The sequence below is a fragment of the Peromyscus maniculatus genome, chromosome 18, assembly GCF_049852395.1.
Source record: "Peromyscus maniculatus bairdii isolate BWxNUB_F1_BW_parent chromosome 18, HU_Pman_BW_mat_3.1, whole genome shotgun sequence".
NCBI classification, from domain to species: domain Eukaryota; kingdom Metazoa; phylum Chordata; class Mammalia; order Rodentia; family Cricetidae; genus Peromyscus; species Peromyscus maniculatus.
Genome location: NC_134869.1, coordinates 16,228,753 through 16,243,636, shown reverse-complemented (window position 1 = coordinate 16,243,636; position 14,884 = coordinate 16,228,753). Strand labels below are relative to the sequence as shown.

Genomic DNA, 14,884 nt, shown 5'->3' with positions numbered 1-14,884 from the left:
TCTGCCTCTTCAACACTGGGATTACAGGCTATTCCACCATGTCTGGCATTTTACGTAGGTTCTGGGGCTCAAACTCAGGTCCTCAAAGCTTCCAAGAAGAGCGCTTTATGGACTGAGCCCTCTCCCCAGCCCCTGCTTTGGAGCTCCTTAAGGATTTATTTCAAATTGATGTTAGGCAGGGGTCATGTGCCTTGCTGACTCCTTTCCCCTTTTCCTTCCATCCTGCAGCCTTTCAGAGCCTTAGTTTCCTCACCTGTCAGGCAGGAAAAGTGACAAGGATCCGGGGCTTATGGGAGGCAAAGGAGAATATGTCAGGCATGTGACACAGGTCACAGTCAATGACGCATTAACTCTCTTTGCCCCTGTTACAATCACCATGCCCATCCTTCATTGATCGTTAGGTTCCTGCTGCTTCTGCACCAGGGAACAGAGCTCCATCTGAGCAGCTGCTGCTTCTGCACCAGGGAACAGAGCTCCATCTGAGCAGCTGCTGCTTCTGCACCAGGGAACAGAGCTCCAGCCGAGCAGCTTGTGCTTGCTCCTCCCTGCAGCTGTTGGCTTTCAAGAGAGCCTTTGCTCAGCAGGGAGGCTGCCACCTGCTCTCTTCCCAACCTTTCCAAACTTCATTCCCTTTGGGCTGTGTGCGCACCAACGGAGCAGTCCAGGAGGATCGGAACTGAGGGATGCTTAAGACTGCGGGCTTATCTGGCCGGTGGCTTGGGCGTGCTGGCACAGGTTGGCATGGTTGGCCAACGAGCTAAGTGCAAGTGTTGACTGTACTAACGTTCTAGCTGTGCGGCCCCAGCAAATGGTTTAGAATTCTTAAGGATCTGCTTTGGAGGGATGTGCTGGTGTGGGCAGTTCTGGGGGGACTGACCTACTTCTCACTTCTCTCACCGCAGTGGCTAGAATTTCCCCAACCCAGACCTCTCCTAGGAGATGGGACCTAGGCAATAGTTTTTGAAGTTCCCATGTGATTCCGGTATGTAGTGGAGGTCAAGGCAGATCAAGCCCTCTGCTCTTTGCCGTGATGCCTGACCAGGCAAGTCCCCTCTGCACCATAGCTGAATGCCCATGTTGTGTGAACTGCTTCTTAAGCTCGCTTTTGCAGTCATGGTCTTCTCTGGAGCCAGGCAGCACAGGTGTGTGCTAGCCCAGCTAAAGGGCTTGTCCCTAGTTGGGTTTGGGAGCTAATTCACGTAGCAACTCCGCCAAGATCATTACCAGCGTCCCTACAGGCTCTGTCTTCTCTCACCTGTATGAGCTTGCTTTTGCATCTTACCTATTCCCCCAAAGCCAGCCTCTCCCTGTCCCTTCACTAACAACCCTTGCTTTGTTGGGAATTTTAGTGTGCTCTGTTAAAAATAACAATAACCATCACATTTTTTTTTTGGCTTCCTAGTAAGTAGGGGTCACCAGGGAGCTTAATGAGGTAGTAGGTGTTGGGAATCTCCAGCTGGGGAGGGGGGATTTCAAACCCCGCCCAGATGGTTGGCTGGGAACCCGGCCCCATTCCTCCCATTCCAAACCCTGCCCTCAGAAAGCTCAACAAGTGATGCCTTCTACCCCGGAGCTCCTCAAGACCACGCCTACAGGGTATTTAAGGTCTGGTCCATAGACCTTCCATGTGGTTTCTTCTCTTCCCCCGAGATCACCCAGGGATGCTTTGTTCATTAAGTCTGGACTTCTAATTCGGTTTGAATTGGCTTATTGCATTGGCGCAGTAACTCACTACCGGGAATATTTTTTTTTTTTAAATACTTATCAGTAGGGTGGAGCTTTCTTGGTCACCCAGGCAACAATACCAGTCTTTAGTCCTTACCATCTTTTCTCCTGCCTGGAACATGAACACCCAGGACACCAGGGCAGTGTTCTGGCAGCCACATTGAGGCGACGAGGTCTTAACCTTGAGGACAGAAGCCACACGCTCAGGTCGGCAGTATAGGGGTGAGGATGAGCCTTGGGATTAGGATGGCAGCTACCGTCATGGCCCTGCACTGCCTGTGTCTGAAATTCATGTTGCATGAAGGAACATTCAACCACTCCCGTGTTGAAGCCATGGCTGTGTTTGGCCTTCTAGTCACCGGATTCAGTTTATAACTCTCATAAAGCAATCAAATATCAGGCAAGCAGTGTCTGCAACCCCTAACCTCTACATCCTCCGCTCTTACTGCCCTGTGCCGTGTGTGTGTGTGTGTGTGTGTGTGTGTGTGTGTGTGTGTGTGTGTGTGTAGGTCAGAGGACAATTTGATGGAGTTGGTTCTCTTCGTGCACCTTTTGTTTTGTTTTGTTTTTCGAGACAGGGTTTCTCTGTGTAGTTTTGTACCTTTCCTGGATCTTGCTTTGTAGACCAGGCTGGCCTCAAACTCACAGACATCCTCCTGCCTCTGCCTCCCGAGTGCTAGGATTAAAGGCGTGCGCCACCACCGCCCAGCCTCTTCACCCACCTTTAAGTGGGTCCCAGGAACCAGCCATCTGACCAACCAAACACTTCATTTTTAAACAATGAGTTAGTTGCCAACATTTCAACATGTGTTCCTTTCCCATAAGAACCCAGCTTTCTTAGAAAGCCTGTGGAAACGGGGTCTTCCTTCCTACTCTTGACAATCAGTTGGAGCTGAGGCACAGTTGCCCCTTGAAGGTCACCCGACTCATCACCCAGGGCTTCTGGAGATAGCACACCCTGACAATGCTGATAAAACATGCCAGAGGTACTTTCTTCTCCTCAGTCTCTCAACAGCACATTGAACATGTTGGGATTTTTTTTTTCTCTCTCTCTCTCAAAAAAAAAAAAAAAAAAAAAAATGGGCGTGCACCCTTGAGAAATGTAGAGAAATCAGTCTGTCCAACGCCAGAAAGCCATTGACATAGCTCCTTCCTGGGGCTGTCTCAGCTTTTCCTCGGTGTTCCCTTGTGGGGACAGCTTGATTGAGTCGTGGAGACCTCAGAGGGCAGTTACAGTGGGTATTGGATATGGATTGCTTTCAGTAGCATTTATTACCACCCCATGAGTTAACTTTGGTTGCAAGCCTGACTGGTCTCCGCTCTTCCACTAGGTCAGTAGGGCCACGCAGAGATTTTCTGAATGGTGAACTCTGGGGACCCTGCCCAGCAGGTGCAGCCGGGGTCTATCACCCGATTCCACCGTTCTCTACTTGGTTGAATCACGTCGGGCCCCTTGTGAAGACCCTGAAGCAGACGGCCTGGTGACCCTACTGAGGCCAGCAGCATGGACTATTCAGCCTGTTACTCCCCTCTGATCCCCTCATCCCCGCCCCTTGCCTCCATCATGACCCACTCCTAGAAAGTTCCAAGGCTTGGACATCTTTTATAAACACAGGTCTCTGGGGGCTTGGAGAAGAAAGAGAAAAAAGTGGTTTTGACAATAGTATATAGCTATGAGCCTCTGAGTTACACACTGAGGGCAACGTGTCGGGTCTGGAATGATTTACAGAAGCAGGTAGAAGAGAAATGGTGTCAATTCTCAGTTGATAGATTGACCAAAGCCAGGAAAGTTAAATCAAGTCCTTCTGTGGGTACAGAGAAATGCAGGATGGTGACCGGGCAACAGGTCCAACCCCTGTACACAGGTCCTGCTCTGCTTGGGGATTGGTTTCTCTGGGAAGCAGGGCTCTGTTCCTAGAGCCAACCCTAGTAAATGCTGATGAGGTCAAGTGGTCTTGTGGGGACCAGGGCTGTAGGTGGACTGGCAGAAGCTGGCTGAAGAGAGGCTGCTGATCTATGTTGGTTGGTCACTGTTTCTGTTCAAGACAATGTTTATAACCATCATATTGCTTTTCATAGGAAATGTACTCATTGAACGGCCAGTAGACAAAGAGAACTTGAAGATGTAATGTCAGTAAAGAGGTTTTATTCCATATATATTTCTGAACACAGACCCTAGCTCACTGGAAGCTAGAGGACTCCTCAAATTTTCAATTCTTCTTAGAAATGGGAGTGACGTTACTTGGAGTCCAAGTGCAAATTTTTACTGATTTTTGAGAGTGTGGCCACATGTCCTTTAAGCTTAAACTTCTTTTCCATTTTATCTGAACATCAGAGAAGCTGGTGACATGCCCAAGCAGTCCAACTTGAGGAAAACCACTTTGACGACTTACTAACAGGCCGAGCATAATTTTCATATGGTTCATTCATTCAGATTTATTACAGAACACCATTTAATAAGAAAAAATTAAATGGATCAATTGACTTCAAGTCTTTCTGTAAAGGGGACATTTAAGTTCTCTTTTGATTAATGTTAGCATTTAAGGGCTGCCACTTTTATCTTCTGGTTACTGAATTTATCAAACATCAGGTTTTTTTTTTTTTTTTTTTTTTTTTTTTTTTTAAAATCAGCTATGAATCCCATCTCCCATGCCTGAGCTGGCTTTTCTGCTCTGGGCATGTTCCTTTCATTCCCTGCCCTGCTCTGGCCATGGGCTGCTCTCGTATCCTGACCTTTGGTAGGTTTGTTACGAAGTGGGAGGGTGAAGGGTGGAGAGGGAGACCAGGGTCACCTCTGCCTTCCTCTCTGAGGGTCACTACAACCGTGTGTCCCCCAACTGGAAGGGCTAACCCTGCCACATAGCTTTCTCTCGGTCCTTATTGCCCCCTCAAGTGGTACCAGCACAAGGAGACTGTCCCATCCCCCCACTAGGCAAGTATTTATCTTTTAATTTCTCCCCATTGGAGTGTGCCATGTACTTCATGCTGGGATCATTATGGATAAAAATATGCATGTGATGAACAGAGATGATATCTATAAGAGGACTGGAGAAAATTAATAAAAAGTGATAAAGGAGCAAACTAACCCAGTGGGCACACCAGTGGAAGCCCCCAGCCTACAGCCTCCTTCAGGAGAGAAGTGTCCCAGGGCCCAGTTCAGCCCGGCTTGCCCTGGTTTAGCTCAGGGTTCAAGGCTCCAGGCCTCTGTATGATGGGCAGAGAACATCCAAGGACTGCTTTGGGTTTCCAAGGGTAGCAGTCATGGATTGGGCAGTGAGTGGGTGATCTGAAGGTCCAGGGACATGCAACATGGTGGTCACTGACCATGGGATCAGTGTGGCTCTGATTGGCCCATCACCCACTTTACAGCAGGCACACACGTTTTAGGAAAAAAGAAAAAGGCCTTGTGGATGTATAGGATGTATAGTGGATGCTTTCCTAAGCAAGCTAGGTATGTTGTGCTATATAAGCAGTCCACTCGTGTGTGTGTGTGTGTGTGTGTGTGTGTGTGTGTGTGTGTGTGTGTGTGTGGTCCCCTGTTTTAGAAACGTCTGTCTTACCAATCTCCCCATATATACCGCTTTAAATGGTGGCTTATGGCTGAAATTCAAGCCCCAGAAGATAGTGTTTCTTTTTCAGACTGTGCAAACTTGGAAATGAGCAAGTTTTTCTTGGTGATGTTGCCAATTGGAAAAAAAAAAAAAAAACCTCTTTATCTGTGGATGCTGTAGGGAGGTGCTCACAGAACGATGCCAAGCACCAGTCACTGTACAACTTCTGTTTTATTTTGTGTGCTTTTTTTTTAATAGGATATAAATAATGACAAAAATTACAAAATTTATAACTGGAAGCCCAAGCTTATTTACACATATGCGTGTGTCTCGGCAAAGCCACCGGCTACTGCGTTCCTATACAAGTTCCTTTTGGTACCATATTTTAGTGTTATTTTCCTCTCCGTTTACTACATACATATCAACAGTGAATAGGCAAAATATATACAAGGAACTATTCAGTTCAAGTAATTTAATATTGTATTAAAATTCTCCAACACTGAACTAAAACCATATACATTTGTCAGTTGAAATGAAATTTAGTTTTTCTTCAAAACTCACCAACTGATGAATATGATAATCTCAGGTTTAAAATAATATTGGTTAATAAAAAAAAACATTAAGACAAGTTCACAATTTATCAGTATCGCTATAATGAACTTCAAAATGATTCACAATATGATCGGTTAGAACAATATACATTAAAATGTTATTTTTCTATAATGATATTGGTACTGTTTATATAATTTGATTCTACAGAAATATACATTATGGTATCATACAAATACTCCACAGAGACATTAAAAAAATTAAAATACCTTAAAGAAACGTAAGTAAATTTATTTAATCAAATCGTAAGCAAACATTTTTTTTAATCTGTTTCAAGAAAAGTCTTTATTACTTTGGAATTTCTTCTTTTTTTGTGTTATTTATTTTTTTTTCTAGAAAAAAATTTTGCAATAGAATTTTATTAACACCATTCTCAAACAAGGTTTCCATGACAGAAATCTTGACAGCAGAAGCCCTAGATTATATTTTTTTGTTAAACATGTTCATTAAAACACTTCGAAGGTTAAAACAAAAAAACCCAAAAAAATCCCTATAAACCACTTGTGCGGGCTACGGCTGCATGGGCACTGGGGGTCACCCCAGCGCAAGTCCGATTCCCTGCTCCAGGGACGGCCTCAGAGTTTGGCCACACCTGGGCCAGTCCTCGAGCCAAAACAGTAGAGATGGAGTCCCTCGACACCAGAGACATCCCGCACAACAAACATAGTGTTCTTGTGAATGCATTAATGAAACATCCTTTTAATAAAAATATTTAATACAAGACACATTTTTTTTTCTGTGCATAATAAATTCCTCTGTTTTAAATCACTTTTAAATTTTTGAATCATTCAATAAAGGTTTCCTTTATCTGACATAGTTGATTATACATATAAAATCCACAAATATAGAAATCGGGAGACAGAATTTCCTGGCAATCGTGAGGGTTGCTTTGTCTCTTTGCATGAAACTGTACTCAGTGATCACAATGATTTTACAGGTGCTTTTGGGGGTCGGGGTCTGGGTGGGGGCGGCTAGTACTGTTCTGACTTTCCTTCCAAACCGGCTGACGGTGGAAAAAAAAAAATCTGAAACCCAAGATGCTTTAGACTTGGAGGCAGTACTGGAGACCCCCCCCCCTTTTCGCTTTCTTTTAAGAAAAGGTATTTCTCCCCCAACTAAAGCAAAGCAAGAACGGGGCAGTTGAGCAGTACCTCGGAAGGAGGCGGTGGCGGCGGAGTTGGGGCGCCCCGCGTAGCCGCCCCACCCCGCGCCTCTAGGGGCGGCAAAGTCTCGCTGGCAGAAAGCTCCCTTCCGCCCGTGACGAGGCCACGCGAGCGAGCTGAGCAGTCTTCCTCCCGGGGCGGGTGGACACGGAGGAGGAGGCGCGAAGGAAAGCCTGCTGCGAGGACTGCTTGGCGAGCTAGGCACCGCGAAGGACTCGGGGCGGCGGGCAGTATCAGAAAATCGTGGTTTCATACTTGGTATTAATGCCCCTCTTGGCTTCTTGCCCCGGCTCCACAATCCACGGCAGATTGGCCAGAGTCTTTTGCTCAGAAGGGTCGATCTGCTTTAAAACAGAAAGGCTGATGCCCGTTATCCGGCAGCTGGGCGGCGGCGCGGCCGCGGGGGCGCCGCGGGAACCCCACCTCGGGCCCCGCGCGCCCCGCCGCGCTGCTGCGGGGCGGACCCGGCGGCGGCGGCGTTCGCGCTTTCGCACCTGCACTGCACAGCGACTCTGCAGGGGCCTGCAAGGGTGACGCGAGTGAGACCCCGGCCCCGCCCCCGGGGCTCAGGCAGGGGAGCAGCGGCGGTCCCCACCCTCCATCGGGGTCCGAAAGAACCCTAAAGCCTCACGAGGGGCCTGCGGTGCCCACCCGCTGGCCTGCCTGCCGCCTTTCTGCCATGCCGCCCCCCCGAAGCTGGTCCTCGGGCACCCATCATTGCGCAAGGCCTCTCCTCTCTCCCTGTTGGCGCCTTCCTAGCCAGGGTGGTCCAGGTCTTGGCTCCAATGCCTCTTCCTCTCCTAGAAGCTGTACCTGCCACACCCTCTACAAAAAAACGGCACCTCAACTTTTCTGCTTCCCCCTTCTGCTCTCTTACTGACACATACGCCAGCAGACTTAATGCCTACTCCCTCTCCGTAATGCACGCCCATAAAGGTGGGGTTTTATGCTTTCTTGATTGCTGTTTTCTCCAACCCCCCCCCCCGGGGGGGGGACTCCTGGCAGCCCAATGCCAAGCAGGCATATAATAAATACTTGGGCAATAAATACTGTTAAGACAATGAGCAAGCGGCTTCCAGGATGAGAAGAGGTACTGGGGTGGACAGAAGGCAGGTACAGATCCCAGGGAGAGATGGACAGGAGATCGGGAGGCAGAGGAAGGGAAGAGGTCATCAAGGGCCTGTGAGGTTGGGCCTTGGCCTCACCTGTCTCTGTGCTTTGCGAAAAGCCAAGCAGGCCATTCCCTGGGCAGTAGCTAGTGTGAGCTCTAATAGCTTTCTCATCCTTTGGCTGTCTACTTTGCTCTGTAAATTGGGCCAAGGAATTTCTGGAAGGCACGTTCAGACTTTCTCTACAAGCCTGCTAGAGGCTGCAGGGTCTGTGCCTATGTGCCTATCAGGGCTGCCTTCTGCTGGGTTTCCACTGTGTCCCCATAGGCGGAGGGAAGGTCTTCACAGTCTCAGGAGCACTGTTTCCTAACAGTAAACCACCAGAAATGGGAATATCGGAGCCTGGTGAGGGACTGGATCCTGAGCCAGGTGAAGACATTAGCATTATTCACTGTGTATTTTCCTGTTTCCCAGAGAGGGCGTCTTAGATGAATATTCTATGAGCCCTTATGGCAACAAACGCTTTGTGCTCTTCTGGAAGAAGTCTACGTGGACCACAGGAAAGCTGCATGGAGGCGCCCGCAGTGAACAGACTTACCCAGCCCACATGAGAAGGAATATAGTAGCTTAAGTGACAATCCCCCAAACATGCTGTGCATTCCCGGACACCCAGAAACCTGATCAGACTCAAAGACACAGTCGTTAAATCCACCCTCGGGACCTCATTTCTTTTAAGAACAGATGTGTGCTAAGTGCCTGCTGTAGACCTGGCCCTGGGGGGACAGCATGCCAGTGTACTTCATGAAGCAGATGTTTTTGTAGAGGAAGAGAGGCAGGCATAAGTGGTAAGTGAAAAAAAACCTCAGTAACTACTATAGACAATGAACAGTGTGGGGGCTACAGTGTGACCAGGCATCTATTTTAGTCAGGGGAAGCTTCTTCATGCAGCTGAGACCTGAATGATACCAGGGAGTGGGCCATGCACATCAGGAGTCAGGAGAGGTGGGAGAGAGCATGCCAGGGGGCAGCTGGCATCCAGACAAGTAGGACTGAGCAGACCTGGGCATCACAGAGTGTGGTGAGAAATGAGGTTTTGGTATTTCCTGGGTGCCATGATCTCTACTGTGTGGAGAAAGGGAGTGCCTGGGGGGGTGTCATTGGGCTTGGATTTGGATGAGGGGGGTGATGGGGGAAGTGGAGAGGAGCGGGCAGATGGGAGGCATGTTCTGGGGGAGCAAAGAGCGGACTCTGCTCATGGGCTGAATGCAGAAGTGTGGACACAAGAGGAGTCAAGGTGACTGACTTGTGGGTTTGGGTTCAAGCAGTATGGCGAAGAGCTGTGCTGTTTACTGAGCCCAGAAGAGGGAGGAGAGAAGGAAGGAAGGATTTGTGTTTGGTGGGGATGCTTAAAAACAGACCGAGCAGGCACTTGCAAGTTTGGGGTGTGTCGGGCCTGGAGATAGAGAGCCGGGCGGGCGCATGGGCTGGGGTGGTGCTGAGGCAGGCGGGGAGGTCAGGAGTAGAGTAGGCGTGTAGTGTGGGATTTGAGAGGTACAGTCACTGGTGATGACCAGTCAGCTGAGGAGAAGCTCCCTTCTGGGATGTAGGAGGAAAGTGTCGGGGATGACGAAGAGGTCAGATGCTGAGGGGTCATCCCCGTGGGTGTGCAAGTTACCAAGAGCAGAGATGAGAGAGAGAGGGGGCGGGCAAAGGTGTAAACCAGGAGCCGCAATCGTCACCCAGGAAGGAACCTCTCTTTGGAGGTTAAAAATGTCTATGTCCTCATGACACGGAGGCTGAGAGCTGCTGGGAGGAGAATGTGGCAGATGGAAAGATTGCAGGGTGAGGTGAGGGGGCATGCGTTCTGGGGGCCTGCCCGGTGCCAATCCCAGAGAGTCTAGGATGCAGGATGGTAGCTGGAGCAGAGAGCAGATGGGAAGCTGGCTGGGAGCCTTCCAGCTTTGGGGTGTTGCTACTACCAGAGGCGGCCGCTTTGAAGTCATACCAGCCTGTTGGGACAGGATGTCTGCAGAGCCTGTGGGAGGGAGGGAAGGGAGGAAGTTCCTGGAGGGAGGCAGATGATAAGGAGGAGGGGGTGTCACCTTCTAGCAGTGACTAGGCTGCAGAGAGCATCAGCTGTCCAGAGGGAAGGCACACAGGATGTGGCCCAGGCATCTCAGAGATGATGCCCTGGCCTCCTGAAAGACACGGAACCTGTGGCGTCTATCTGGCTTTTGCCAGGAGGGTACCAGAGCATCCTCACCTGGAGCCTCTGCAAATCTCTCTGGAGGGCAGAGGCCTGGCCCTATAGGATGGCAGGGGAGGCCTCGGAGAAAGCTGCCCCCAGAATTTTCTAGACCTTCTGGTAAGACATGTCACCAACAGCCAGTAGCCTGCCCTCATGAGGCTGCTGCAGGTGGCAGTGAAAATGGAATTTTTTTTTTTTCTGGTACCTTCAGGTTGGGCAGAGGGGTTCTCTGAGACTGCAGGAACCAGGAGAAGGATGATGGTCACAGGCCAGCAGGGGACCAATGGAAAGGACAGGAGGGGAGGGGAGGGGAGGGGAGGGGAGGGGAGGGGAGGGGAGGGGAGGGGAGGGGAGGGCAGGCTGGATTCCAAAGGCCTCCCCCACCACGCACCGGGCCCTGTTGACAACCCCCTTCCCTCCTGATGCAGACTTAGAGACGCCTTTCTCTTCTACTTACCACTGACTTGCGGATGCTAACGCGGGGCTTGGGGATGGGTTTGGAGGGCTTGTTTTCAAAGCTTTCTGGAAGCGTGGAGGAGTGGCCCCCTTTCCTGGCTTGTAGCGCTAGCTGGTAAGCGACCTCGAATGCCTGTCCCAGTGTTAGGATGATTTCATAGGCTAAATTCTGCAAGAGAAACAAGCAGACAAACGAAACATTTACCACTGGCAGCGCACATAGTGGATCGGAAGGAATGGGCGGCCGAGGAGCCGCGTGTAGGACGGGGAGCTGGTGTGGACCCTCAACGCTCTCCCCACCTGAAGCTCCAGCAGCTCAGGGAACGCCTCTGAGAACAGGACACTCTGGGCACTAGTCATGGAGGCGGCATCCAGCATGGAGCCACACTGCGGGGGCCCCCTCCATGAACCCCCTATACACAGAGTCCTCATGCAGCCCCCCCCCCAGCCCTGGTGCTCTCCAGGTGGGCAGCATCCTTGGGGGCGGCTTCTGGGCTCCCCGGGGTTAGTAGTGGTGTCACGCCTGCGCAGATGATCCCACACGCTCCCTGGGAGGTGTTCCCGAGACGTTTGGGTCTTTTTTACCTCAAACATCTGTGATTCAGTGAATATATACGAAACACAATCAAAATCTAATTTAGGCCGGGGGAGAGGCGTTAGTCATGCTGGTGTGGAGTCTCACGGCTTCAGCAAGCAGTGAGCATGCAAACATTGTTCAAATGGAGCCAATTATCTGTCTAGTTCTTAAGTTTTCTTTGCACTCCCCGTGGGTTCACTCTCTATATTTTATCATCAAGTCACCAAGAGACAGGAGATTTTTGCCACACCAAATTTCTCCTGGGAGGTACGTTCTTTTCTCAGACCAGTTCTCTCAGGATGGCTTCTGCCCTTCTTCACATCCTGACTTTCGGTTTCTGCTTCCTCTCCCACGTGAAGCTTCCCCCTGACCTTCTCTCACAGGGACAACGTTGACATTAGCCACTCAAAGGAGGGATCGGAGCCCCAACATTCCGAGGTCAGAATGCATCATAGAAGTGGGGTCCACACAGAACGTGCCCGGGGATTGAACCTGTGGCCTCATACAGGCTTAGCGAATGCTCTGTGTTGAGCCACACCCCGGAGCCCGAGAATGTTCTCGGTGCGGCCGCATCAGCTGAGAGCAGCCACCGTCTTTCTCAAGGTCTTCGTTCTGTGACTGTCACTACTGCGTTGGTTTATGGCTTTTCAAATCTGCAGGTAGCACTCCGCTCCTGCTAAAAGCACACTATGTCCTGCCGTTCTTATGCTCTCCACGCCTTCCCAGCATGCTGCTGGGAGAAGTGTTAGGGACTACTGTTGTCCTCAGTACGCAGTGAGGATGGAGGACATGTGATGGCCTTCCAAGGCCATGATGGGGAAGAGATCCACCAATTCTAGATCAACCGGATTTTAGGTCAAAGCCATGGTCTTTGAACCAAGTGGGAGCAATGCCTATGATCTCGAGAGCTGGTTTGACGGAGGATGGGTCAATCGCTGAGCTTCCTATCAGACGGACATGTGATGCCGAGATCCTGTCCCTTGCACAGCCAGGCCCCACATTTCCCCGAAGTACAGAGCACCAAGCCATGTTTGCCTCCACGGATGAGTCAGACAAGTAAATTAGCAACACACCAGCAAATGACAGTGGAGGAGGACTGGGAGGCAGCTCTGACCATCACTGCACCAAGAGGGCTGAGCCCTTTCCCCCGCCCACACTCCGCACACACCGCGCACGCGTCACAAGTCACTGTCGGCGGGGTTCGCGGAGGAGGACGAAAGGGGCTTCTGACTTCCTTGTTGTCAGGAGGACATGGCCGTTCTTGGTCTCGCTAACTCTTTCTGCGGAAAAGTGTCTGGTGTCTGTGCGTGTGGCAGACACTCGCGTCTGGGGGTCTGGTGAGAATCTAAGCAAGCGCGTGGGTGCAGTGAGCTTAAGAGTGCAAACTCCTTCACCACCAGCCTCGGGCAAGTTCCTGAAAGTGAGAGCTGGGTAAGCACCTTCCCAGGGAAGCCAAGGCTGCTGTCTGAGCGCTGAGACCTTCACATGGTCACTGCGGGTTACTATGGGAAAAGCGGAAAGCTTCTGCATGATAAACAGATGTTTTGCCCTTTCCTTTTAAATGAGTGACTGGGAGACCAGCCCAGCCCCCAGCTGGCCTTGAACATGTGGCACTCATCCTGCCTCAGCTTCCTCAGTGCTGACATGTGTCTTGCTTTTTTTTTTTTTTTTTTTTTTTAAAGACAGGGTTTCTCTGTGTAGCCCTGGATCTCACTCTGTAGACCAGGCTGACCTCGAACTCACAGAGATCCGCCTGCCTCTGCCTCCTGAGTGCTGGGATTAAAGGCGTGCGCCACCAACACCCACCATGTCTTGCTCTTTTAAAGGACGATTTAGAATGTTCTCTTGTGATTCGCTGAAGAATTGGATATTGTTGCCTTTCTAGCTTTTCTGTAGCCTTCATGTTGGAAGCATGGATGTTGGATGTGAGGGAGGGGCCCCTAGGCACTGAGATCTGTAGTTTGTCTCAGAGTACCACAACCCAGCAGGGAACTTCCTTCCTTCCTTCCTTCCTTCCTTCCTTCCTTCCTTCCTTCCTTCCTTCCTTCCTTCCTTCCTTCCTTCCTCCTCTCTTCTCCCCTCCTCCACCAATGGAACCCAGGGCCCTGGGCAGGCAGATGCTCTACCATGGAGCCATACCCTCAATCCAACTAGACATACTGTAATGTATTCTTGCAGGGCCACCCTGCCTCCTTCCTCTGTGTCATTCCTACCGTGTACAACAGAAGGAGAATTGGTTTTTTTAATGAGAGCTGGACACTGTTAGGACAAAACAGAAAATCATATTGTAGTAGGACTTAATTATACATTAAGGATGTTCATTATATTAATATGTTAATTGCCGTGAGTAATGTAAAGGCAATTTTAGTGTGGTAAAGACCGGGAGGAGTCTTGTAGCCTCTGCCTGGGCCTTTGGGGTAGCATTTGCGTTGGGAGTCAGTACTGTGTGAAGTCTGACCACCCTGGGGCCACTCTGCCTGGATGCTGAAGTGAACCAGGGGAAGGCGCCATCTGATAAGGACCAGACCGGATCAGTCCAGCCGCCTCACATTTCCCAGGCTAGCCCCTAGGTGTAGGACCTAAGGTGCCATTCAGCACACAGTACATGGAGGAACCCCAGGGCCTAGGCAGATCATAAGCTGAGCTGTCCTGATATCTGCAACCATTTAAGATGGCCCAACTGAGACCCCAGATGTTGGGAGGCAAAGAGCAGAACCTCAGAGCCCAGCCTGACCTGTGGACTTAGAGCATCACGAAGGATAATGAAGCAGAGATTGTTTTATATTGCTGTCTTATATGGTGCTTACTACACAGTCTATAACAGAACACCATAAATGGCAAAGGAAGGCTGGCTGAGCCTTCCCCAGCTCGGGCAGTGTGTGAAGTGGAGCCCTCCAGTCTCTGAACTGTGGTGGACAGCGCTCGGCATGGGAGCCCCATTCTGGATTCATTCCACCCTAGCCCTGGCTACCAGGAAGTTGAGGTCTGGGGTCCAGCCCTGTCAAAACATCACAGTTACTCCTTCACACAGGCTTTGAACCTTTGAAGTCAGCATGGCCAGGTTCTCATCTTGTGTTGTTGCTACCTGTGGGCATATATACTGGAATTCACTTAGGTTTATACCCGTGACTTCCCAACTCAGATGCTGCCTACTTGCGACCCAGGCTCGCCCTGTGTCTTGTGGCTTATGAGAGGATTGTCAGTCACCTGGGGCCCAGTGGTGGAATGCTTATCTAGCACATTCGAGGCCGAGGGTCCCATCTCCAGTTTACCTGTCTACCATAAATCTCTAGAGACACATGGCAAGAGGCTTTGCTTGTTTTCTCCCTTACACAGACCAGTGAAAGTTGGTAACATACATGTGCATTGGTGTGATTGTGGGGGTGATGATTAGAAATGGCTTACTGTGACCTTCAGTTTTCTTGTCTTACATAGCCACCTGCCTT

The 14,884-nt window shown here is 50.2% G+C and overlaps 1 protein-coding gene across 17 annotated transcripts in view; it reads right to left on the bottom strand.

Annotated features, from left to right (window-relative positions):
• Nucleotides 1-3,820: 3,820 nt before the first annotated feature.
• Nucleotides 3,821-14,884, bottom strand: part of Anks1b (ankyrin repeat and sterile alpha motif domain containing 1B) — a 1,025,752-nt gene continuing 1,014,688 nt past the window's right edge. For 4 of the 17 annotated variants that reach the window (XM_076554614.1, XM_076554615.1, XM_076554617.1 and 1 more), the window contains 2 exons: nt 10,863-11,030; nt 3,835-7,392 (listed from right to left, as the gene is read on the bottom strand). In XM_076554614.1, coding sequence (XP_076410729.1) covers nt 7,282-7,392; nt 10,863-11,030 — 279 coding nt within the window. In that variant the 3' untranslated portion in view covers nt 3,835-7,281. Of the gene's footprint in view, nt 7,409-7,438; nt 10,193-10,862; nt 11,031-14,884 lie in introns of those variants that run through there. The other 13 variants (XM_076554611.1, XM_076554613.1, XM_076554612.1 and 10 more) reach the window with 10 other exon arrangements.